The sequence below is a fragment of the Panthera leo genome, chromosome A2 (genome assembly GCF_018350215.1).
Source record: "Panthera leo isolate Ple1 chromosome A2, P.leo_Ple1_pat1.1, whole genome shotgun sequence".
NCBI classification, from domain to species: Eukaryota; Metazoa; Chordata; class Mammalia; order Carnivora; family Felidae; genus Panthera; species Panthera leo.
In genome coordinates this window covers 23,093,979-23,119,861 of record NC_056680.1, presented here as the reverse complement: position 1 = coordinate 23,119,861, position 25,883 = coordinate 23,093,979, and the positions used below count along the sequence as shown (strand labels likewise).

Here is a 25,883-nt window from a genome sequence, read left to right as displayed (position 1 = left end):
TTTATATCCTAAAAACCAAAATGGCTCATAAATTTTGTGTTTCAAACCAGATTTTAGGTTAACTTTTGGAATTTACAAAATGATAACATGTGAAGCTTCTATTTATACACATAGGTCGGGTTATATTGAAGTATCCTGTAACTGTTGTTTTTTTTTTTCCCCTGTGTTTTCAGGTGATGGGTGGCCAAACTTACATTGCTTGTACATCGTAAATTATATTTTCTAACTGGGAGCAAATTATAACGGTTAATTTCTGGCAGTGTGAAAGCCTGCTTCTAGTGATACAACAGCTATATTGATTGGTTCTCAACTGTGACACCACTGATGGAACCAGCTCCAGCAAAAGTGACAAGGAAGCACACCAGCATCCTGATTAGGGTAGAGAATCTATGATCGGAATGTGAATTTACCCACAGGCTCCTCCTAGGTCTCTTCCAGACCCGAGGGAAGATTTCTGCTAAACCAAACTAAATTCTCTTTCATATGGGAGAGAATCCACAAATCTTCTCCTCTTTTCTAGCCATCAAAAGGGGGTTGCTGCATTCATTCATCAGTGACTTCAGACCTGCTTGTCATTCATATAATCAGTGGGTTTGGGTTTGAATGGAAGTGGTTCTTCTTCACCAGTAAAATCAGGAAGCACTTTAAAACATTCATGGTTTTGCAAAAAGATGAACTTGATTACCCCAAAGATAAAGACCTGCTCGCACACAGAGACAGATACAAACGTGCCACTGTTTTGTGGGTGACCACACTGTACTTACATCCAGTAGCCCGCTGGCACTGTCACTGCTGTCCTTGTTGGCCCTGCACATGGCTTGATAGTCATACAGGGTAATTCTGTAGGAAAGAACAGAAAGGAGGGTCACTAAATGGGAAGCTGTGTGTGAACCAGCACAGTGAACTCACCACACCACCATCAAGTGCAGCAGTGACAAACACAAATAAATACAGGCCTGAAACAGATGACAAATCAGGAACATGCAAAGTCTAGGACTGGAGACACAGGCACATCACACTTGGAACTTGAAGAGGAAGGGAGTAAAGGTACTGGGGTTGAGGGGAGGAGACAGGGATGAGATGAAACAGTCATTTTGGTTTAAACAAGGTTGATCTGCTTGGACTAGGATACTCCAGAGGGACGATGCTGTTCTGAACTGGATTCTGGGCCCTGGAGGGAACCCACTTGGGCCATGTGTCCAGGATTGAGGAAGGCTGGGAAGGACCACTTTGAGTTCAGAACTGGCAGGATCCTCTGTCTCTCTTAAGCACTAGGAAATATCCCTGGACCAAGATAAGCACTTTGACAACTAGTTGGAAACTAGTTGGCTCCTTGGTTGTAATCCCCACCACTCTCCACTGCCACCACTATACCAGTGACTGTATGCTTGCTTTGGAAACAGTGCCATTTATGAAACAAGAAAATGGATGTTTTTTTTCAATTGGTGATGAAAGGACAGCTCTCATTCCCAGTTATGACCTTAACTCAACTGTCAAGATATTTCACTCTATAATTGTTCCAGATATTTTAATTCCTCATCAATAACTTTACAAAGAAAGGAGAATGGCACTTCCTGGTAGCAAGTTAAAGGTTCTAGATGGAGCAAACACCTTATCCCACAGGCGACATGCCTTCTCTCCTCCTACCAGCTCCCCTTCCCACTACTCTGGTGTCCCAAAAAAGAGACACTTAAGGTCCAGCCTGAATTACATAACAACTGCCAGGTGACATGTTAACACTGCAATACAGGAACTTCTAAATGGCTGCAAGGGATGCTCCCTACAGGAATTCCTTTCTAGAATAATACAATGCTAACCATGGAGCGTACTTAATGCTAGGCTGGGGACGGGCCCTAGAATAGAAGTTTCATGCAGCAGGACTATTGCTGGCGCAGGGCACTAGCCCAGCACCCAGCACAGAGAAGGCATTCACTTTCAAAAGGGTGAATGCCTGAATGATTGTCTGATTGCATGAATCTTGAAGAGATGCCATCACAACTAGATAGAAGAGGTCAAGTTCAAACTAAGAGGAAAAAGCTTCCTCCTCTAGACAATAAGCTGGAAGCATCACACAGATAGATTAACAAAGAACCATCTACGGACACCAAGTAGAAGACCGGCCATGTGTGATCAAATCAATATGGAAACCAGCTCCTGACCAGCATCACATAGGTGTCTTGGGTAGCAGAGTCCAAGAGGGCACCAGTGGTCAACACAATCTCCCAGCAATCTCCCCAAAACCTCTCCCTCATCAAAACATTTCTTGCAGTCTTGCTCACTGTCCTCTGGCTATTTTCTTTACAGCAGATGCCAGAAGAAACTGTGTTTATTGAGACAGGAATGAAGCCCATGAACCAGCCAAGCACCTGGCTCAGGGAAGTCCCCAAACAACCCTGATGCTGCCCCAGCCACAGAATCAACTGCAGACCACAATGGACGATTGCATTCAGTCCCTGACTTCCCCACTATGCCACAGTCCACACTTCATCTGCAGGATTTCTGCAGGTGTCCCTGAAAGGGCTTTCTAGGACTTGGCAAGAATTATCATTGGCTTCATCCTTTTCATACCTCTCAACTCCGTCTCTACAGCTAGAACTCGGGCCAGAGCATGGTGAGAGGCAGCATGGGTTGAGTGGAACGTGCCTGTGTGTGGAGTCTTGTAGACAGACACACAGCATGGCCTTGGTTTGCAAGGTTAGTTTCCAGGTGCCATTATCCAGGGTGTAATCTGAGCAAGATGCTAACCTTCTTCTGAGGCCTCATTTTCTCACTTATAAAATGACTCACAAAGATGTTCTGAGATTTAAATAATCAGACATGTGCAAATATACTGAAATACACTATGTAGTATGCTAGATTTGTTATGATCCTTACAACAAAAGGCCTTATTTTGTTCTTTGTTGGAGTTTGGGACCTTTTAAAAATTTTTTTAATGTTTATTTATTTTTGAGAGAGAGACAGCGTCAGCGGGGTTGGCGCAGACAGAGAGGGAGACACAGAATCTGAAACAGGCTCCAGGCTCCAAGCTGTCAGCACAGAGCCTGATGCGGGGATTGAACTCATGAACCATGAGATCATGTCCTGAGCTGAAGCTGGACACTTAACCAACTGAGCTACCCAGGGGCCCCTGGAGTTTGGGATCTTAAAGCTATGTTATTCCCAAGGGCTCAAGCGATTGGCAGTGTGGCATAATGGTTAAAACATTAGCTTTGAAGTCAACATCTGAGTTCAAATCCTAACTCGGTCACTTATTACAATGTTGTTTCATCTTGTTTCGCTCTCTCGGTGCCTCAGTCTCATCTGTAAAATGGTGAGAAAAATGGCTACCCTATGGGTTGGTTGTGGAATTAAATGAGATGATAGACACAGTGCGATCAGCCCAGTGTCTGGTACAGAAGAAGCATTCAACAGAAGGCAGGGCTGCAGCTGCTGTTATAATTTATTAGTCTGGTTTTCATTGCCATGATTAATTAATGGGGGTGGTGTTTAATGCAATGGGAATTGACTCAGGCTTTACCCAGCGGGTTAGAGGATGGGCAGGCCTCCGGATTTTCTTAGCTCATTGGCACACACGAGGCAGCATAAAACTCACACTTCATACTGCAGTATAAGACACCTTCTGGTGCCGTACTGGGGTTATCGAGGGATGATGTGGGAACTTCTGTCTGTGGGCCTTACAGCTGAGGACCATCATAACAATAGCTGATGTCTACGGAACTCTACTTAGCAACCATGAGCAAGGTACTCTTGGAAGCACGTTCCTACCAGATAGATTCTAATCATCCCCATTTCACAGAGGGCCAAACCAAGTCTCTGCTAGCCTAAGTAATGTGCCCAAGTTCACACACCTAACAAATGGCAGAGCCAGAATTAGATGGGGGTCAGGCTGAGTCCCCTCGTTCTGCCTTCTGCTCAGAAGCAGTGATTAGAATTCAGCCTGGTGCCCTCTCCCAGTCTCACTGGAATGTCACAGAAAATGCTGCCCAAGATAAGGTCTCAGGACCAAAGTCCAGAATCAACTTTCAAGTCAAGCTGAGGGGCTGTCTGGGGTCATCGGGCCAGGACAGACCAGCTGGCTGCGTTAGCGAGAGCCCCCTTGGTAACCACCCTCACAGGAAGCTCGGGATTCTCCTGGGATCATTTTCAAAGGCTCTGGTTTACTCGGTGAGGCCAAACTCAATTGCCGTGGGGCGGCCTCCAGGCCAGAGATCCTGCCTTTCATTTCACAAGGAAGCTTTCCTGATCCGAGTGCCATTGGGGAGGTTACAAAACAAGCCTTCCCTGTCTTCTCCACGCTTAGACAGCTTTAACTAGATGTTGCAGAAAGAGAGACTTCCAGATTATTACCCTTTTTGAAGTGATTTTGTTAGTTTTAAATAACTCCATTTTGTGGCTACCTGTATCCTGTTTGGCTGATTAGAGCTAAAGAACATGATAATTGCCTGCTTTCATTCGGCTCTAAAATAAGCCCCGAGCATCGTGCCCAGCTGAGACTGTGCTGCAGTGCTGCGCTCGCAGTTTATTCTTATTACAGATGGCATGCTTTGGTCCCCACGACACCCCCACGCAGGCTGCCCTTGGAGCTTATCATTAGCATCTCTGTGCCCCTGACGGGTCTCTCTGAGACTCTGGCGGAAGGCAGAAGCAGTCTCTGAAGAAGAAACTCAAACTGATACAAAGAAAACCTAGACAGCCTGTGTGCCCCTGTGCACTGTAGGGCCGTGGATGACAGGCCCGTGACATGGGGACTTGTTGAAAGCTATTTTGCTGATTCTGCTCCTTTCCAAGTAGACAAAGATCACAACCAAGAAAAATATTTCTTCTAAGAATTAGAAGTTTCCATTTCAGGGGCGCCTAGGTGGCTCGGTCAGTTAAGCATCCGACTTCAGCTCAGGTCATGATCTCACCGTTCATGGGTTCGAGCCCTGCACCGGGCTCTGTGCTGACAGCTCAGAGCCTGGAGCCTGCTTCGGATTCTGTGTCTCCCTCTCCCTCTGCCCCTGCCCTGCTTACACTCTGTCTCTGTCTCTCAAAAAGTGAGTAAACGTTAAAAAAAAAAAAAAAAAAGTTTCCATTTCAAAGGCATGAGCACAGCTAATTTAGACTTGTTAGTAACTGTAGGGACCAGCATTTATTAAACACCTACTGTGTGCCCATGAGGCCGGGTTCTTTACCTGTGATGGCTCATAGGATTAGCTCTGGCTACACTATCTGCCTAAACACCAATCCTGAAACAGCTGAATGTTTGCAAATACAGCCCTAAAAACAGGACAGGGAGGCATTCGACATAGACACTCACTGTATTTACACAATTTTGAATCTAAAAGTGTACGAAGCAAAGTGAGTGACTTGCTAGGGCAACATGTAAAAATACATATTCTTTGTTGAACTATAAAAGGTGGTCTCGGGCAGCTTCCAACTTGCAAGTGATAGGGCACGGAGCAGAGACCCAGAAAATGCTTAACAAGGCCACTGTCACCATGGGAAGCCTTACTCGTTCTTACATCTCAGAAAACCAAGAGAGTGGAAAGCTCAATCTGTCGATCTGAGTGTTAACAGAAGGTTCAAAACGTGCTGTCCCTCCCCTCCTTTTCACACTGGTGGCCGTGTCTTCCCACAGCAACTTCCTACAGAGACTGCACTGCTCCCCAAAGTCAGCCCAGCACACGGAACACAGCAGAGGCGTGGAACCTACATGACCCTGGCCCTACTGCTTTTGAGCCCCTGGCTGGAAATCACTGACACATCGAGTTAATGAGCACCCGTCATTAGCAGAGAATAAGCGCCACGTGGCCACACCGGCCAGGAGCCCAGCCCACAGGACGCTGGGGCCACCAGAGTCCAGGGCAGAACCCTGAGAAGCGAGCCTCCTTCATCCGATAGATTAAGCAGGTGATCTGCCAGCACCAAAGGCTTTTCATCAACAGGTGCTGATAACATAAAACGAAGCAAAGTTTCAGAGAGTGGTCGTGCCAGCATCTCACCTAGGTAATAAAAGCAGTAACAATAAGAAATAATCAATTACTTTCTGCAGCATGGAGGCATTACCTCTTGTGTCAGGGGCATGGTTACATTTTATAGGTGAGGGAACAGGCTCAGAATGTGCAATCACTGCTCCGAAGTTATCACAGCTCTACTAAATGGAGGAACCGCTTCGGTCCTGAGGCAAAGGATAATGGGTAGGCACGGTGGTAAGAGCACGTAACTGGCAACTGGTTTGTCCATTCACCTGCCCCTTCCATGAGAATTAGCTCAACTGAAGGGGAAAACGGAATCTCGATGAATGCCACATAGAAAAGATTAAATTTCTTTGGCCTCTTTGTTTAAGAAATAGAAGGAAACAGCTGAATTCTGCTTGGGGAATGAGTTGAAGCAAAACCCATTTGCGGCAAGAAACTTAGATGCTGGGGGGGGGGCTTCCTTGGGCTCTGCCAAGTTCATGAATTCACGTCCACATTTCACAGCACTGCACCACAACAATTCCTGTGCTGCACACAGCATGTCAGGACCTCGGGGAGTCGGTGTTCCTGGTGCCATTATTGCCATTGGTCAAACGCCACGGGTGTTATTGAGTGTTGCTGCTTGTATCGCTCGGGGTCAGGCATCATGGACAGATGAATCAGTTGGTGGCTACGACCATTTGTGTTTAGGACTGCACTGGGCATGTGAGGTGTGGGGAGAAATTGGGGAGTTGTAAACAAAGCCTCATCTTGGGAAGATTTTCCAAGTGGATATCACCGGAAACCAGATTCAGTATTTAGAGGGTGTTATGTGGGCTGAAGGAACCAGGCACGCTGGATGTGGCTGAGACTATTAGAGTCTCCCAATGTCCATTCTCCTGTTTTGCCAAGCAGAGCCCCGAGTTTTTGCTATGTACATTTCCTAGGTTCCTTTGTAGCTAGGTGAGGCTGTGTGGAGTGGGAGTATTGTATGGGACAAAATACTTTATTTTTTTGAAACTTTTTAAATGTTTATTTATTTTTGAGAGAGACAGAGTGTGACCAGGAGAGGGGCAGAGAGAGAGGGAGACACAGAATCCGAAATGGGCTCCAGGCTCTGAGCTGTCAGCAAAGAGCCCGACACGGGGCTCGAACTCACGGACCGTGAGATCATGACCTCGGCCGAAGTCAGATGCTGAACCGACAGAGCCACCCAGGTGCCCCTGGGATAAAATACTTTAATAAATAAACTTTATTTTACTTTAATAAATAAGATTTACTTCTTAAAGTAAGTTTTTCTTAAAGTTTATTCATTTATTTTGAGGGAGAGAGAGGGAGCAGGAGGGACAGAAAGAGGAGAGAGAGAGGATCCTAAGCAGACTCTGCACTGTCAGCACAGAGCCTGATGTGGGGCTCAAACTCACAAACTGTGAGGTCATGACCTGAGCCAAAACCAAGAGTTGGTTGCAACTGACTGAGCCGCCCAGGCACTCCTTATTAAAATAAATTTTAATCAAGAAATTTTATTTGGCCTTTTGGACCTCCCTGGATCCTCATTCTGCCAGCAGAGATTGCAGATGTGATGGCTGGAGCTAAGCAGCTATCTTGGACCATGAAGTAACCTTGAGTTTAAATGCCAATGGAGGAAGGTAGAGAAAAAAGATATGGTCATGGGTCTGTGATGACAACAAATTTGTATTTTCAGACTTCCTTCATGAAAAAGAGAAAAAGGCTCCCATGTTCTCTAGCCCCTTGTTATTCTAGAATTTCCTATTATTTCTAGTAGAACTAACTCCTAACTGATATATTGGACTCTAAGTTTGAAAAACTTTCTTTTACTACCTCTTGGAGCAGAATAAGCATAAATGTGAACAAATATTTCCATAAGAAATACTTCAGTTTGCTCCAACTAGGGGAAAAGACATGTGGGGATTAGGTAAACGTGGTCTGCCATCTGGAATCTGAGAGACAACAGTTCACATTCCATGTCCCCCACTCACTACTGTGGGTGAACTTGGACAAGTTACTCACATGCTCAGCCACCACTTGCAGGTCTTCATGGTCAAAGGGAAATAATGACAGTAGTAACTTCGTGGAGTTGTTATGGGGATTAATTAAGGTAATACACGTAAACTCCTTGGAATAATGCCCGTCCTGTAATTAATATTCAGTAAATGAGGCCTGCTGCTATTATGATGAGGACGAGGGCAGCGTTCTTCCTGTTGTCATTGGGGATGCTCAGGCAGGCAGCTTGAGGATTTTAAAGAGTGATGCACTGGAGTTCTCATGTCTCTGCCTTCCAGAAAGTTTGGCTCAGAAACACACTTGTTCAAGCCAATCTGTCTTCTTGTTCCCTTCAATGCCACCTCTGACAAAGCATACTTCTGTGGAAACGGTCAGGTCAACAGGAAGCCGGGAAGCCATTACATTCATTACATGAGTGTTGAGTATTAGACATTGGGGGGGCAGTCGGCATGAGAGAGCAGCCATCCAAACATAACAGGCTTCTCCTTTCACACTCTCTAGACTGAAAGGCCAGGACATTGGCTGAAATGCAACGTGATTACCAAGGACAGGGAAAGCTGCAGTCACCGGCCACGGAGCCTCTACGGTTCCATCATGTAGAGACAGGAGAAGAAACGTCCCAAGTCCTGAAGTCTACCTGACATGTCACCTTTCTAGAAAGGCAATTTAGAGAGCAGAAGGAGCCACCACAGGGAATTCTGCACAAGCCAACTATGTTAATGAATGTGTGGGGCGAGGTGAGGAAGACATTCACCAGGCCCCATAGGGAAAATGTGGTGGTGGAGGGGTGAGAGCTCAGGCATGTTGCACCAAGCACATAACACAAACAAAACTGTATAAAGCAAAACACACACAGCCAAGACAGAGAGGACCTATCAGTAGCTCCCAAAGCAAAAACAGATTATTAGCAAGCGGTCCGTTTCTCTGCAAACCAAAGGCCAGGCAGGACTGATTGGTCTTTGCTTCCTCAAGCTGAATTCGATACACAAATAAAGGAAGACCTTTTGGCAGAAACCACAAAGATAAAGTTTGGTAAAAGTACGCATTACTCCATTTAACCCCCACCTGCAGGTATACACATCCTTCTTTCAGTTCTATCTTGCTACTGAGAAAACTGAAAGTTAGTGAGTGAATGCTGACCAATGTCAGACAACTCCAAAGTGGACAGCACCTGGAATGGTACCCTGGTGCTCTTAACTTAGTATGTCTTGACCCTAGCCATGCATGAGAAGCACATGGATACTTTCAAAGAGCATAAGTGCCTGGGCTCCATCCCCAGATGAATTTCATATGAATCTTTGGGGGTACAGCCTGAGCACAGGCATGTTTTAATAGCTCTCCAGTGAGGGGTACCTGGGTGGGTTGAGCAGCTGACTCTTGATCTCAGCTTAGGTCATGATCCCAGGGTTGTGGAATCTAGCCCCACATGGGGCTCTGCACTGAGCTTGGAGCCTGCTTGGGATATTCTCTCTCTCTCTCTCTCTCTCTCTCTCTCTCTCTCTCCCCCGCCCCTTCTGCCCCCCTTCCCTGCTTGAATGCTTTTTCTCTCGAAAGAAAGAAAGAAAGAAAGAAAGAAAGAAAGAAAGAAAGAAAGAAAGAAAGACAGGCACCCAGGTGGTTCAGTTGGTTACATGTCTGACCCTTGATTTCGGCTCAGGTCATGATCTCAGGGTTTGTGGGACTGAGCCTTGCACAGGGCTCTGCGCTGACAGGGTGGAGGCTGCTTGGGATTCTCTGTCTTCCTCTCTCTCTGCCCCCCCACCCCCCGTTCATTTGCACATGCACGCACATGGGCACACGCACACGCAATGCACTCTCTCTCTCTCTCAAAATAAATAAGCATTAAAAATAAATAAATAAAAGCAAAAGCTCTCCAGGGATGCTGATTGAGTCCAGGCCCACAGGCCCATCCCCAAGGCTGTGCTGTGGAGGTTAACTGTTGCACAGTAACCAGCTCTGGGGAGTTTTAATGATTAAAAAAAAGAAGAAAATGAAAAAAGAAAAAGATCAGACATTTGGAGCTATTATCTAAGAGCTAATCTCACATCCTGCCCGCAATACTCTGCAATCTGCCGAGCAATTTCACATACTTTGTTTTAGCTAATTCTCACAAAATCCCGTAAGGTCCATATTTGGGTGAGGAAGAAACTGAGGCTGGGAGACGGGGAGTCTGTGCAAGGCCACACACGGCGATTCTGGTGCTCAACCTAGAGTCCTCTTAGCTCAAGTGCAGTGTGTCAAAGAGGCCCCATCAGGAACCATGGATACTCTCCTATCTATCTATATGTATATAAAATATCATTTTATATATAAAACATATATACATACATTTTCAATTCTCCTGGATATTTGACATTGAATTTGAATCACTGGGGACAAGAAGTGGGGGAGACACATGAATTCTAAGAAAAATCCTTTGAAACGAGGTGTTGTCTTAGTAATCCGAAGAGGGGTGACATCACTGCCAATGACAAGAGAGAGAACCATGGGGTGTGGATTTTGAGAAATAGGAATGCAAGGCTCTTACTGGCTGTGAACGTGAGTGCAAAAGAAAAATAGCTACGCTGGGAAACCCTACATGAGTCACCATTCCGGGGAGTCTACTTACTCTCTGTGATAAGAACGAAGAAGTATTTGAAGTTCTCTGTCTGGATTTCAACGCAAAAAGCTGACCAGGCACATGGTAGATCTCATGAGAAAATACACGAAGCCTGAAAACATGGTTTGGTTTAAAGATTTATCAACTTCAGCTAAAAGAAATCTGGGTGATGCTATCACTCAGCTGGCCTCCCATCCTCAAAGTCCTGCTTGCCCTGATAAGACACTGCTGAGCCAACATCTTCCTCAAGCTCCCCTTCACTTCTCAAACAGAACAGGAAGAAGCTCCATGCACAACTCAATGCTACTCTACACAGAACCAGGTTAAGGGCAGACACTAGAAAATTCTCTCTGAGCTCAAACTGCAGGCTGTTTGAATCCAGCTCTGTTACACAGAGACTTAGGGCAGCTTCTTAACCTTTCTAAGCCTCATTATTTCCATCTGTAAAATGGGTATATTTATACCCAGGGCCAGCGTCATGGGCATACAGCCTGTGTCATTGCACAAAACCCTGTACTTGGAAGGGCCCCAGGCTTCATTGAATATTCTGCTGTTGGCGGTCTTGAAATTCTTAATAGGTTTTGAACAAGGGACCCCGGATTTTCAGTTTGCACTGGACTCTACAAATTATGCAGCTGGTCCTGTTTATACCTGCCCCACAGAGTACTGGAAAGTGCTGCAAGAGGTAAGATCTGTCAGGTGCAGCTCAGGTCTGGTGGGGGGTAGGTGCTCCTGGAAGGTAGCCACTGTGACCATTACTTTCACACTGCTGAAGCTATTAGTATGTTATTTGGCCCATCATACTATGTCACACGTAAGCTGGGTAGACAGAGTCAAGTCAAAGACTGAGCTAAAGTGACAACGAATGACCATTTTGTCTCTTAGATTATCTGCACACACTGCCATGGAACCTTCTTGAAGCTCCCTTGAGTTGGTAATTTGCACAAATCTGTGGCTTCCTTCCCATCCCCATGGTGCTGTAGACACAGAAGCGGATATTCTTTCCCTCTGATGATGCTGCTAAGTAGAACGGCCATCCGGTCACCAGATAAGTGAATACACAATCAAGGCAAGAGTCCACTGTCATGTAAACAAGCATCATCTTGCTTTAGAGAGAGAGGTGGCAAATCTGGACCAGGGGAGAGAGACAAAGGGAAGGAGACAGAGGGGGATGGTGTTCTCTCCTGTGAGCTCTTTCTGGAGAAGGTGGTTTGTAGGGTTCTTGTCCGTGAAACTCATGTTTTAGGACTGGATACAACCAGATCAAATCAAGAAACCTTGTGCCATCCTGGCACTGTCCAAGACACTGAGAGGAGAGAAGATGGGAAGTCAGTGAATTCAGGGAATGGGTCCTGGGCTTTTCCCCGGGTTCAATCACGTCCCCAAAGCAATTCAGCCTCCAGGCATCCTGTGTTCCGGGGTGGGGCTCGCTTTCACGGGGACCACAGCTTCTGTTCCAGAGCACCATCAGGTACTTTGGGCTACCTCTTTTCAGTGCTGCTGAAATACAGGCCTTCCCTGAACAAAACGACTGTCACCCTTATGCTCTGAGGACACACTGCTTGCTGTAAAAGGCAGGGGCACCGCAGCACCCCCAACGCTGGAGGCCCCCTCGCCAGGCAGCGTGGGAAGCCTTCTGTGAGGTGTGTGGATGCAGAAGGAGCACCACCTGGTGCCAAGCAGAAAGCGAAGCCAAGACTGAGCAAAGATCCGCAGCGATACAAATCACAGCAGCAGCTAGCCATCACTGAGCCCTTAATATATGCCAGGCACTGGGTACGGGCCTTCTGCTTATTATTACCCCATTAACTCTGACAGCATCCCATGGAAGTAATTATTATTATCACCTTCATTTTCCACATAAGGAAACCAAAGCTTGGAGAGGTAACTTGACTCAGTTCTAAGGCACGCAGCTAGTAAATGTCAGAGTCTGGATTTGAATCCAATCCATCTGACTCCAAAACATAAACATAAACTCTCATTGCTCTGGTGGCCCCTGTGAGGGCCCCTTCAAAGAGGCCCATGATCACTGTCAGCTAACTCCCAGAGGACAACAGATACTGTTACACTTGTGTCAAGTCCCTACTCCTTCCCTTTTCTCAAATATGTTAGCTACTCTCACAGCAAAAGAAAGTTCTAGATTCATGCCAACCATGCTTCAATCACATGAAGGAGAAGACTGGGGATTTACAATCCTACTACGACCTTTCTCTTTCTCCCACCAAGCTTTTTGAAAGGAATATCCAAGAGGGAAAAGGAAAAAAAAAAAAAAAAAGATTTTGTTAAAGAAGTTGAAAAATATGCTTTCGAATGAGAAACACGTGTGTGATTATTCTCATCTTTTGTCTTCCCCCACCACCGAGTCGAAAGCAAACTAACAGGACACAAATGCACACACATCCACGTCAAGATAGGAACAACCAGTGGTGCCCTGCAGGGCAGACAATCCAGACGCTGCCCTGGGAAGCTTTAAGAAGCGTTGGAAAACTCCACAGCAACCCAAGCCCAGCTCCAAGCAGGGTTTTCAAGCACGTGTAGCAAAAGAGGAAAACACTGCACTTGAATTTTAAGAAAGGGAATTGAACACCCCACGGCAGGCAGGCTGGGGGCAGGCAAGTGAGTGTCAGAGAGCGCAGAAGTGCTGGAGTTACGCCAGTTTTTTATATCATTTCTTTTTTCCCCTCCTTCTGGCACAAACAAGCTATGGAATCTCAAAAATTGGGTCATCATTTTTGAATTCCCTGCTTTCAGCACAGCGCTCAGTTGGTCTTGTTGACTGGCTCAAAAGTCCGATTTCCTGAGCTAACACTTCCTGGCCATTCAGCTGCACGGAGTAATGACTAGGGGCCTGCCTTTCCCACCAGCAGCAGTGGTTCTCACAGGCGAGCTGAGGTCCATCCTTGTAGTGCCTGCTATTATGTATTTAACGGCATCAAATATGCCCACGAAAGCACCGCTTCAAAGACTGTCATTTCCTGTTGACTCTGGGGTGGGGTGGGGGACATTACTGACATCCTGATCTCCTTGGGGAGATGGCTTTTCCCATAGGCTTTGGTGTCCCCCAAAGCATGGCCATCCTGCCCAGGAGAGAGTGGGGCCAAGCGGAAGCTGTCATACACAAGCTTCACTTAGGGTCAGTGACAGCGCTCACGACCGAGGTGCCAGTAGAACTGGGCACCATCTGGGTTTTCTTCTAGCAGCAGATTTTAACTTCCCTCCATCTGGGGGCAGGTTTTGAGACCTTTCACTTGATTTTCCAAAATTATATCGGCAGGTGTCTGTCACTTTGTATCCCCCATTTCCAGATTTCTAGCAGCCTTCCCAGTTTGCCAATGTGAGACAAAATACAGTCCTCCTTTTTAGCCAGCGGAAAACATTTCCTATGTCTTTGCAGCCACTTGCTTGAGACTGCTATCATTGCGTCCCAGCGAAGGCTCTGACTCCAGTATTGGCCTCCAATAAACCCTATTCTGGGTGAACAGGAAACCCATTGTGAGCTGAGTTTCTGTGACTCTTAACACTCATGCAAGAGGCATCGAATTTCAGCAAGATCTTCTGAAGTATGAACACCCGTACAAACCAGGCAGGGGTCAAGTCTGGGCTTGCTTTATTTGACCTTGGTTCGTTTTATTTTATTTAGGCAAACTTTTCCAGGGGGCGCAGGGGACCATAAAATCCTTACCTTTTAAAGGAGCCCATTGTTAACAGTTTGTTCATCACGGCCCCTTCGACCTCGCCAAAAAAGTCTCCAGTCTGCGGGGAAGAAAAGAAGACCCAGGAGGAAGTATAGATAAACAATGTGCCCAAACACCAGAGAATAGAAACGGGCGCAGCTCTGTGTTCTGGAGCAAAAGGCGCTGTCACATTAAAGTGGAGTATGTCCTCACAATCAGTAGAAGTGGTGGGATTACGCAGCAGACTAGAAAGCTGACGGGAAGGTTCCACCGTACGCAGCACGTGCAAAGAGCGCCGGCTTTGCAAACCGCATGCGGAGCGCTGGAACTGAAATGCACACGCATGCGCGCGCACACGCGCACAGACATGCGCGCACACCACCCCCCCCCCCCCCCCCCCGGATGCAGTAAGCCTTCATCTGCGCTCAGTCTCTTGTGATTAAAACCCTACTTCGTAGAAAGAAACAGGCTATGAGAGGGCTTCCCAAGCAGTAATAAAAAGAATTGTTTATAATTCCTGGATGACCTGTTTAGGGAAATGTAGCCGTCCCCTTCATCGGCCCTATAAATCTCCTGCTGTTGAGAATGCATCTATTCTCAAAATCACTTTCTGAAGAGCACTCGCAATTGTGTCCCTGGGCAGTTACCATGTGGACAAATCAGGCAGCCCAGGGTCCAGCCCCTTGAAGAGGCTTAATCAGACCTCTAATGGCTCACCCCTACGTCCCCAGGGCATTTAGGGCGTAGCAGCCCTTCCCCACCACCTGATTGATGTTTTTGCCTCAGACCAGCAGCTCTTGGTGTTGGCTGAGATTTGCATACTCTGAATGGTGGGATGAAAAATTAACGTCCTTGCCCATCCCTCCAGGCTCTTGGAGCCACAGTCCTCCAGGTCTCCTGGGAGAGGGTGTAGGCAGTACAGCTGAAAAGAGCTTGGGACAACAGCCTTCTTCTGCCAACACCCTGGAATGAGCCAGTGTAGACCAGTAGAGAACCCCCATGTCTACGGTGGGTGCTCTAAGGATTTATTACTTCTGTGTGGGGTGAGTGGAGGGCATTACCGTCAGAGCCTGAATTAATAAATTCCATAGGCTTTGTATTAGCTAAATCCCGATTCAAATTACAACTGAGTGACCTCAAGCATGCTCCTGGGAGTTTTCAGGCAGAAAGGCATAGAAAGACTTTGTCAGAAAGTCACGAAAGAGAAGAGGAAGAAGAAGGAAATGACATTTCACTGACTAAATATGGAGCATTGCCTCTTTCATTCCAGGGACAATCGGAATCTTTTGCAAAGTCTATGAGTGTGTGCTGCAGCGAGGAGCTAGGACATTTGTATTTTGTGTGTGTCAATATGCCAGTGTCAATGGAACTGGTTGTTAGATGAAGAACCACCCTAATTGGGGTGCAGGAAACCAGACAACATCAAACAAAGTCAGGCAGAGCAGGCCAGCTGGCTCCCTGGGCAACGCTGCAGGGCTGTCCCAGGGAGAGATCCAGCAGGGAGCAGAGCTCACGTGCAGGCCTGGACTGGGTAGGAGTGGGTCACACTGTGGGCCGGTCGAGAACCCCCAGGGACCAGGCTCCTATCTCAGCCCTCCATCATCCTGGTGGGAGGACAGGGTTCCTCCTCAAAGGTGGTTAATTTGGATTCCTGCCCCACTGACTCTTGAAAGTTTGGGTTTTTTTTCTCCCAGCCAAACAGGCATATTACCATAGGCCTCTGGGCTCTTGCACTCTCTCAGACTGGCTTTACATCATGGGCTCACTCCTATCTGATCTTTACCAACTGCCCAATGTCCAGTGATGGTGAGCATCCGAGGAGACAGGCTGTGGGCAGTTTAATTTCTAACATTGTAGCTTTTCTCTCATCACAGGTGCATTTAAGATTCCCACAACATTTTGGTGGATAAGAAGGGAAATTCAAGCACAATTCCACATGTGACCCAGAGCCAGTTCTGATAAATTAACAAGGCACTGAGGTCAGACTCCTTAGCAACTTAAGGACAATTAACTAATTTATTTAGGCATTAATAGCCCTATCGTAGTGTTGACTGCTAAAAAATTTCAAATGATTTAAATGGGACTTCATTATAAAATGGCTGTCAATCATCCTTTTACAGAGCCCACCAGGAGGCTCAGGCAGGTAATGTGAGGCGCCCCCACCCCCAAACTAGTGAAGGAAGAGAGCACGTCCCAGAGACCATGCACCTCCTTCTCTAACGTTCCTTTATCATGCCACCCTGCTAAACACATCTGTGTTTTACCATCTCTGAATAGGCTAATTTAATTTCTAATTGCAGAACAAGTTTTTCTGTGCATAGTTTTAAAGGAGAAACCTGGGGCACGCTGGCAGCTCAGCTGGTTCAGCATCTGACTCTTGATTTCTGCTCAGGGCATGATCTCATGGTTAGTGAGTTCGAGCCCCGCGTGTGGCTCTGTGCACTGACCACATACAGCCTGCTTGGGGTTCTCTTCCCCCACCCACCACCCCCTCAAAACGAATAAATAAACTTTAAAAAAGACAGAGAAACCTGTTTTCTCCATTACAATGCTATTGTTTTGAACTCTTATTTTGATTTCCAAACACAGTGGAGATTTCTGGAGATTTCTGTTCTTGGCCCCATTGCTGAGTGTCTTCCCATATCTTTTCCCTTGCCTCTCACACTGTGTACAGCTCAGTCAAATGAAGAAAATTTCTTCTCTCTTTCTGGATCCTTTTCCCTCAGTGTTGAGTGTTGACAGCCCAAGTTAATCCCTGAACCCAGATAACTGATTTTTAAAAAGCAAAAACCAGAAAGAAAGTCATAAGGAATAATTATGCTGGAATGTGTGTGTGTGTGTGTGTGTGTGTGTGTGTGTGTGGTGTATATATATAGAAAAAGTATTTAAATATCAAAAGGAGGAAACCTCCTTCAAATTGTCCAAACTCTTTAAGGCACCTCTACTTTTGAGGCAAAGTGTTCTACAAATTGAACATTTTATGAGTGAGAAAGCAGACCCTGGGCTCTGCCCCACCCCCACCCCCCAACTGGGAGGTAAAAACTCTTTGGGGCCTGTTGAGAAGCAGGCTGTGATATTTTTAGAGGGACAGAAATAAGGGTTAATAATCTCCTGCTATTACTTCTTAAATATAGATCATTTTCTCAAAGTTTTAACACCATCCTTTGTTCCCCTCACCTACGCCCATCCTGAGCTCCTTACTTTGAGTTGGTTGAAATTTCTCACTCACCTGGGTGTAGTCTTCAGACACCAGAATAAACCCATTATTGTCTATGAGGTAACAGTTCACAGTCTAGAAAAGAAAAAATACCACAGTTTCAACTTTGGATCCTCCGACTGCTTTTACACAAAATGACGTACTTCCAACCTGAGAGAAACCTACTGTAGGTTGTTTGGGGGGGAAATTGGAAATGCCTGTTGGCTCTAGGAGTTGAGGCCATGGTTAAGCTAACCCCAGTGTTTACTTTGCAAAACTGACAAACAAAAACAAAACACTAAGGAAGCCTTGAACATCCCAGATTAGGATAAAAAGAATACATGTTAAAAAATTAATTACAGTTTATCTTCCTTCCCCCACCCCCCACCCCCACCCCTTTCTATGACCTGAAGACTATTTCCCAGGAACAAAGTGTTCACAGGCCCCGAGCCTGCATGCGTCGTGGCTGAAATGCAGGCTGTTTTGAAAGCAAAACGCCAGCACAATGTCATTACCCTAATGATGTATTAATGAAAACACTGTGTCGGCTCAGAAGACCATCAGGGGACCAGGTAATATTTTTTAATTTGTTCATAGACTTAGGCAGGGGGGAAGGGGCAGACTTCTGTTAAAGGGGCCCCTCAGGCCTCCTAAAGGTTTTCAAACTGTGTTTTTAATTGGGAGCTGGATTTGGGGGCAGGGCTGTTAGCTTTTGGTAGCTCAGACTTATGAATTGTAGACAGCAAGGTAAACCCAAACCTCTGCTTCCCCCACAGTACTTTAATCTCAAGTGAATGATTTGCTACAGGCTAAGTTTTAATTACAGTGCTGTGGGGTTTAAACTTAAGGTTTAATTCCATCCTTGATGTAACTCAGTTTCTATTTATTGCAGCTTTACATACCGACTGCAACATTTAATTTGTAACATATCTTTACCCTGAGCTAAACTCCCCCTAGCTCCGGGCCACCACAGGGCTGGTGTTTTCTGGGACATTTGCCTATCTGTGGAGTTGTTTTCAGGCAGGCACAAAAGTCCAGCAATGAGTTGGTCCGAAAGTTTCATCCTTTATTACTAGGTCGTGGTGGGGAATCAGCAGAAACTTAAAAGCCATGCTGGCACCTTTTATAAAAGAGTTGGCTGCTTTGGTGAGTAATCGGGTTTTTCTCGGTTGTCCAAAGAAGGTTGAATGAATGACTTGGGTAACCAGGTTCCACTCTTGCTATTTGAAGAAGCTCTTTAGCTGTATGGACACTACTTGGGCCCTGTTGGGCGGGAATCTTGAGAAACCTTCTCCATCTTTTGAAGATAGCATTATGAAAGCAATCCCATAGAGCTGCGCCATCCAACATGGCAGCCGTTAGCTATATGCAGATTTAAATTTAATTTTTTTGTGAATTAAAACTCAATAAAATTAAATATCTAGTTCTTTGGGTGCATTAGTCACATTTCAAGTGCTTTGCACTACCTTGGCTGGTGATTATACCTGTGGACATTTCCATCACTGTAGAAAGTTCTCTTGGACAGCAATGCTGTAGATTACACTAGTACTCCTATGAGTTTTAAGCCAGGCTCCCCTGGGTCATGTTAGACAAATCCATATCTTTGTTTATTTGAATGTCATGATCCTTTACTGAAGCAAAGGGAGGCTAACCTCCATTCCATTAATAAATATACAAGAACAGAATTGGCCTCCACGTGTGGGTATTGACTAAATCCTCCCAGTTCAGAGAGAATCAAAGTCATCATACCCACCTCCACCCCTAATTATAAAATTAGTTTCCACTCAAACATGCCTAGCCAATGAGTACTCTTGCTATTACAGGGTGACTACCTCTCCGTCTAATGTTGTAAATAATGGATAGTACAAAGCAGGTACAAGGCCAATAGATATAAAAGTCAACTGAAAATCTTGAGAAAGAAGGATGCTTCCATGAAGTCCATGAAAGTGATGCTGGCGGTAGCTCCAATCACACGGGAAGACACTGGCAGGTTAGACTCTCCCAGAGCAATCTCCCAGAGCTCTGCTAGCCTATAGTCTACACATGCACTACTGATCCAGTCATGTGGGTCACATTAGTCTACATCCTACCAGAAATAATTGAAAGAGGAACAAGAGGGCCAGCCAAGGCTCCTGGAGGATTATATGCTTCAGCTTCCACTTTCCTCACAGGTGCCTCAGATTTTGCTCCAACATAGTGGGTGGGCTCCTGGGTAAGGACTGAGGTATGACACTTGTTTCTTCTACACCAAGTACAAATTGGCATTTACTTCTCGGGCTATGTTTCCATTTAACATTTTTTTTCATTCATTTCTCCCCCCCCCCCCCCCCCCCCCCCCCCCGCTCCAGCTCCCCCTTAAGTTAGGATTCCATGACAGGAACTTGGTGGCAGAGAAGACCATGCTTATTGATGGGTAGCTTTGAATTTCATGTTTGCACTGATTATAAAAATACTTGGTCACCCTTTTAAGCAAGAAACAGAATGGCCAAGGTTGTGATACAAATCACTGAAAAAAAAACCAAGGTCAAAATCAAGGATGCTGTGTCATTAATGTGACTATGATGATTTCCTGAAGAGGCAGCCTTACCAGCAAGTGCTTAGATTAAATGATTACTGGGAAGTGTGGTGTAGGTGAGTTGGCCCACGGACTTAGGTGAGCAGAGTACCAGGTTATGGGGCAGTAAGGACAGAATTGCCAGATTCCAGTCTGATCAACTGTTTTCTCTATGTCTCTTTACAACAATTAATATTCAGTTGTCTTCTCCATACTCCTTTTCCTCCAATAAAAGAAAATAGAGGAGATATTTTCTCAGTTTTCTGTCACTATGCTACTTTCCCCACAAACTAAGCCAAGCATCTTAGAAGGTGTCCACTTATCACCCTGTCCTAAGGGTGGACAGTCAGACAGAAGGGCTTGGAGGAAAGAGCTCTACATTTTGACAGATATCGTAAGTGCCTATTCAACAGCCACCTTTGATAAAACATGTAGGGATGAGGTTGTTTGAAAAAAAATGCAGACAGGGAGAAAGAGAGGCAGAGAGAACTTGATTTCCTTAAAAAAAAAAAAAAACAAAAAAAAACCTTTCTTGATGATGATTGGATAAGTCAAGATTGCTCAGAGAGGTCTGATTCCTGTCCCAAAGGCAGATCAGGTAGATACCTGAGGTTAGAGGCCATGGGAATTGGGCAGTCACAGGTGGTAAGGGAAGGCAATGAGGAAGGGTACTTGGGAGTAGGAAACACAGCACCAAGGCTGTGTTAACCGGAAGGTGGTTTTAGCCCCCAGGCTAACACATCCACTTCAGAATCAGAGACTCCGACCAATTGCTATCAGTTGACCTTGAGCAAAGTCTTTACCACTGTGAGTCTCAGGTTTCTTACCTAAAAGGTGGAGCTAGCAAGAACCCTTTGTTAGGTTGCTGAGAAGATTAAATGAGAGAGTGCAAAGTGCTGAGCACAGTGTAAGGTGCACGGGGCACAGTAAGTCGTCAAAAACCTGTGCTTGCATCCACTCAGCAAACAGTGTTTATTGATCACCTACTATGCGCCATTTTTATCCTAATTAGTATCCTAATGCTATGAATTTAGAGTTCCTCAGAAAGGGAAGCTGTTCCATTGTTCATAGCAAGAGGTTGTGCAGGCAGGTAGGCTGAACTTTGTTGCTTTCTGTTTAACCTTTTTCTTTTGGGGGATGCCTTCTGCCTGGTTTGGTTGGTGCAGGCTGAGCAATGATTTGAAACAACTCACTTAGAAGCCCAGTCTCATACTGCCTGTTGTTTTCATTTGTGGGGAGAGAGAGGAAGAGAGACAGAGGGGGAGGGCTGGTTCTTCCATCTGAGGGTAGGGCCTGGGTCTCTGCATTCCAGGTGTGCACTGTAAGGGGTCACTCCTTACTACTTTTCTCCACGTCTCACAATTTCAACCCTAATATTTCAGCTGTAGAGCAGTCTGACCCTTACTTCACACCACATGATGTATCTATTCATCACTGGCCAACTATCTTTATCAAGATACTGTCTTTTAAACAATTTGTTGCAAAGTGGTTATTTTGGAAAGAAGTGCTTGGTAGGATCCCCTGTGCCCTTGCCCTCAATAGCTACTGCACTGACTGTCAAACCCCCTCCTGACTGGAGTCGTTCTAGACATGGAGGCACCAGGTGGCTTGGATTTAGCCCTTCCCGAGTCTGTCCTACTTCGAGGAGACCCTTCAGATTCCAGAGGAAATGCCTACAAGGCCTTACAAAATCCAGTCATTGATTATTATCTTGACTCCTCTGGACAAGCAAGGGTAGCAGCTGCGCTGGAATACGAAGTTTTAGATCCACTCACTGCCCCCAACATCTCCTCCAAATTGCCCCAGTAGGGGAGAACGTTCTCATCTTCCACTCTCCTTGCAAATATTCTGGTGCTCTCATTAGGAGAGGGAGGCTGTTGGAAAGATGAGTGGGAGAAGAAAATGAGAGTGTGAGACAACGGTGCCACAGGTCAGGCTGAGATTAGAGGTGGGCAGGACTTTCCTTCTCCATTTCCATCCGAATGCCAACCACGCTTGCATAGAGTGCAGTAACCTCGGCCACGCCAGTGCCTTGCACATGGTATTCTCTGCCCGTGAAGCTCTTCTCTGGCTTCAGGCACTGTCTTCAATGTCATCTCCTCCCTCTTCAGTTGACCTACATGTTATCTCCTCAGAGAAACCTTCCCAGATCCCCCCTTTCGTTTAATTCACAGCACTTATCACAGTGGATAATCACGTACACTTGTCTCCCCTGCTAATCAGTCAGTTCCAGTAGGAAAGAGGCCATTTCTGACTCTACTTCCCATTGGATCCCCAGGGGTGACATAAAAGGGCTTAGGAAACATGTCTGGAGGGAATGAATGAGTGTGTGAAGTACTACCTCTGGATCTCTAAAGTTGACATTCACCCAGGATGGAATGGAGCTCCTCCAAAGTCTTCAGTCAGACCCACGGCCAGGCCCTCCAAGTCACATGGCTCAGGCACCGCCTGGGCCAACTAAGGATGTCTACTCTTCCAGATGGGAAGATATCTGGCCATACTGACTCCACCCAGCAGCCCAGGGCACTCCAGCCAGGGCTCAGGGAGTCTACTGATGGAGGGAGACAGAGGGGCTGGAATGGGTCCAAAGCAAAGCGTGTCTGATAAGTCTGAGGGAGTTGGGCCAGGTCTTCAGTGCAGAGGAGAAGCCAGAGCATGTGAACTTAATGAGTCCCCACAGCTGTTTTTAATGGGGACCTCATCACTTGAGGGCAGTTGGGGGAGAGGGAGGGACATGGTCTCAAAGGCTTAATTAAAAGTCATGAAAGGAGAATGAGACATGGAAAGAGTGTGCTGAAAGGTGGGAAGGGACTTTGGTGGGAAAGCAGGACTGGCATTTCCATGTGAAACTATGTCAACTGGTTGCCTGAAGCCAAACTTAGAGTCAAAAATGGGGAATGGATGATAGTTTCACAGTGCAGGATGACGATATTTGAGCATCAGATCAAGTTCAGAAATGAGAGCAAACTCAATGTGTCATTTTCCAAGTATGTGGGCCTTTCCATGACATTCATAGGAGGGCTTATCCCAGTGACCGCTGAAGAAGATCATTAGCGGTGAGGAAGGCATATGTGCTGTGCTCACTGGGCCCAGGGGAGGCTGCCAATACTCCTAGAGGGCATATGCCATTGCTGTCTGAGGTTTTAGATTCAGGGGAGCCACTAACTCTAAGGGAAGAAAAAGTCTGTTGACATTTTTGGTTTATAGCTGACCTTTATTGAGTGTTTACCATTTGCCAGGAACTGTACCATGCATTTTCCATGTATTATCTCATTCATTCCTTGCCATTACCCTGTGAGGTGGATATTCCTATCCCCACAGAGAGGTTCAGAAACTTGCTCAAGGTCGACAGCTCATTACTGTCAGAGCCACAATTTCAAGCCGGCTGTTCTAACTCTGCAGCCTGCTCGTTTAACCACCGTGCTATATCACCTGTGAATTCAGTCATTGAACAACAAATAGATAATAGATGTTTCTAACTCTGGTTAGTGGCACCCATTCCCACTTACTTTTATATGTGAGGATGCACAGAGGCAGTGAGGATATAGGAAAATGACTGCCTCAGGTTTTATTCATCAAATTATTTAACTATTCATCCATCTATCCATCCAACTACCCAGGAACCAATCAACCAATCAACTCTCCAAAACACCATCCATCCCACCAGCCAACCAACCATCCATCCAGTCACCCAACTAACCAACAAACTATCCTTAGTTCTCTTGCCATAAATTGGGATTAGTAATTGTACCTACTATATGAGTGAAGGGCTTAACACAGGGTCTCGTGGCACTGATTAATCAATATTATTATTGAGCTATGTTGTCTTGAGCTGAGTACCCCAATATGATAATAAATGTCTCAAAGGCAGAGGAGAGGTTTGAGGCTTCTTGAGTGTCTTCTGAATGGCATTCTCTAACTTACTAGAGGGCATAGATCATAAGGTGTCACAAAATGTTCTTTCCTAAAGGAAAATTATTTTCGATCTGATGGTCAAAGAAAATTGGACTTCTGCTCAAAAGCTAATTGATTGGCTTTTAGTCTTTGGATAGTGATTCATATAACAATGATCTTTGGGGACTGAGCCTTTTGTGTTTAACTTCATCCCGGTTTCCCTTTTATACTTCTCTCCTTGTTTTTGCCTACTTTTTTGAAATATATTCCTAATCTATGCTTTCTGTGTTGACATTATATTTGGTTAGGATTTGTTGAATCCCTGTGGTAACCAGAAGGAATATAAATATGATTATTTATAAGTCCTGGTTTATGTATTGACTAATGTTTTAGTTACTGCAGCAAAAGAAAGGCTACCTGAGCCACCACGGAAGGCCTCTACATACCTGCTTGCTCCAAATCATGGGGCAGAGGGTGCACAGGATTAAATGCTGTGAAAACATAAGTCTGAGGGGTAAATTTATGGCAGTGGTACATTTTTTTCTCTTATTGCTCACGGGTGGGATTCAAATTCCTCTTCCCCAAAGAGCAACAGAGAGAGAGATAAAAAGAAAGGGAGGGAAGGAGGTATGGGAGAGAACACTATGCTAGAATAAAAAATCCTGAGTTTTCAACTCCTTACATTTTCATCTCATTTATTACATGAAATTAAGCAAGCCATTTCTCTGATCCTCAGTTTCCCCCTCTGCCAAATGGGATGATCATTCCTACCCATTTGATTGGGTTACTACCAGGATGAGAAGAGATAACATATGGGGCAAAAGCTTTGAGACTTGTCATATGAGCTTCAAATGGCAGCAATTTGTATTATTTCCTATAAAATGCCAAAATTCCAAAAGTGCCATCCGTGGGACATTTAAGCACATTTTTCAAAGTCTTATAAACTATTTCATTAGGGGAAGAAAGAAAAAAAAGAAAGAAAAGAAAGCAAATGTGCTTGAGTTTTTGGAGCTTGGTCCAGAGCAATCTGTCAGACATGGCTCCTTTTACAGAGGCACTTCCTCTTTGAGAAGGCACCCTCTGTCACCTCCCCTTGACCAGGGCAGACACAGGGCCAGGGGCCCTCTTACCTCGTCATCACAGCTGATGGAGCATTTGCCATCCAGAGAGGCACACTGTGGGGTGGGGGGAAAGCAAGGGGAAACGTATTGTTACTTGGACATTCCAGAATTTGCTATGGCTGCCACTTAATTATTCAAGAACAAGCTATTTCCTTGCCTTTTATGCAAAAACCAAATTTCATCCAAAGGGAATGCTCCAATGGGGCACCTGGGTGTCTCAGTCGGTTAAGCGTCCTCTTGATTTCGGCTCAGGTCATGATCTCATGGTTCGTGGGGTCAAGCCCCATGTTGGGCTCCAGGCTGAGGCTGAGATTCTCTCTCTCCCCACCCCCACTCTACCCCTCCCACATGCGCCCGCATACTCTCTATCTCTCTCTCAAAAAGAAAGAAAAAAACAAACAAAGGAAATGCTCCAAGATGAGTATTGTCTGCTTTCCCTAGAATCAATACCAACTCCAAATAGTCATATAAAAGACAATTTTGGGGGGAACTGACTCGTTTTCATTTTAATTTATGTTGCCTATTTTAACTTATGTTGCCATTCAATATTGATATCTTTTTAAGATCTCAAATCTTTGAGTAACAAAAAATATCACTGTGTGAGTATTTAATTTACAATTTATAAAGGCTAGTGACTCTTTAAAAACACTCCTGTCTTAGTCTATAGTTTCCTAAAGTGTTTATTTAAGTATTTATGTAAGAAATAATATATTACCCCAACATTTAGAATTGGGGAAAAATGGCCATTTCCACTGAATCACTACACAAATACTACTGAGATTGCTCGATACAGAGAACACAGTGCAAAGAAGGAAGCCTTCCAGATTTTCCAAGGCATAGAAGCCCTCTCTGGTCAAAGAAGTCAGATGCATGCTTAGTCA

At 45.5% G+C, this 25,883-nt stretch overlaps 1 protein-coding gene across 1 annotated transcript in view; it reads right to left on the bottom strand.

Moving 5' to 3' along the window:
• CACNA2D3 (calcium voltage-gated channel auxiliary subunit alpha2delta 3) overlaps positions 1-25,883 on the bottom strand; it is an 859,990-nt gene that overhangs the window by 63,191 nt on the left and 770,916 nt on the right. The window contains exons 28-31 of the mRNA XM_042929688.1: positions 25,012-25,056; positions 17,467-17,529; positions 14,246-14,316; positions 765-840 (exon numbers count right to left, since the gene is read on the bottom strand). Of these exons, the coding sequence (XP_042785622.1) occupies positions 765-840; positions 14,246-14,316; positions 17,467-17,529; positions 25,012-25,056 (255 nt within the window). The remainder of the gene's footprint in view (positions 1-764; positions 841-14,245; positions 14,317-17,466; positions 17,530-25,011; positions 25,057-25,883) is intronic.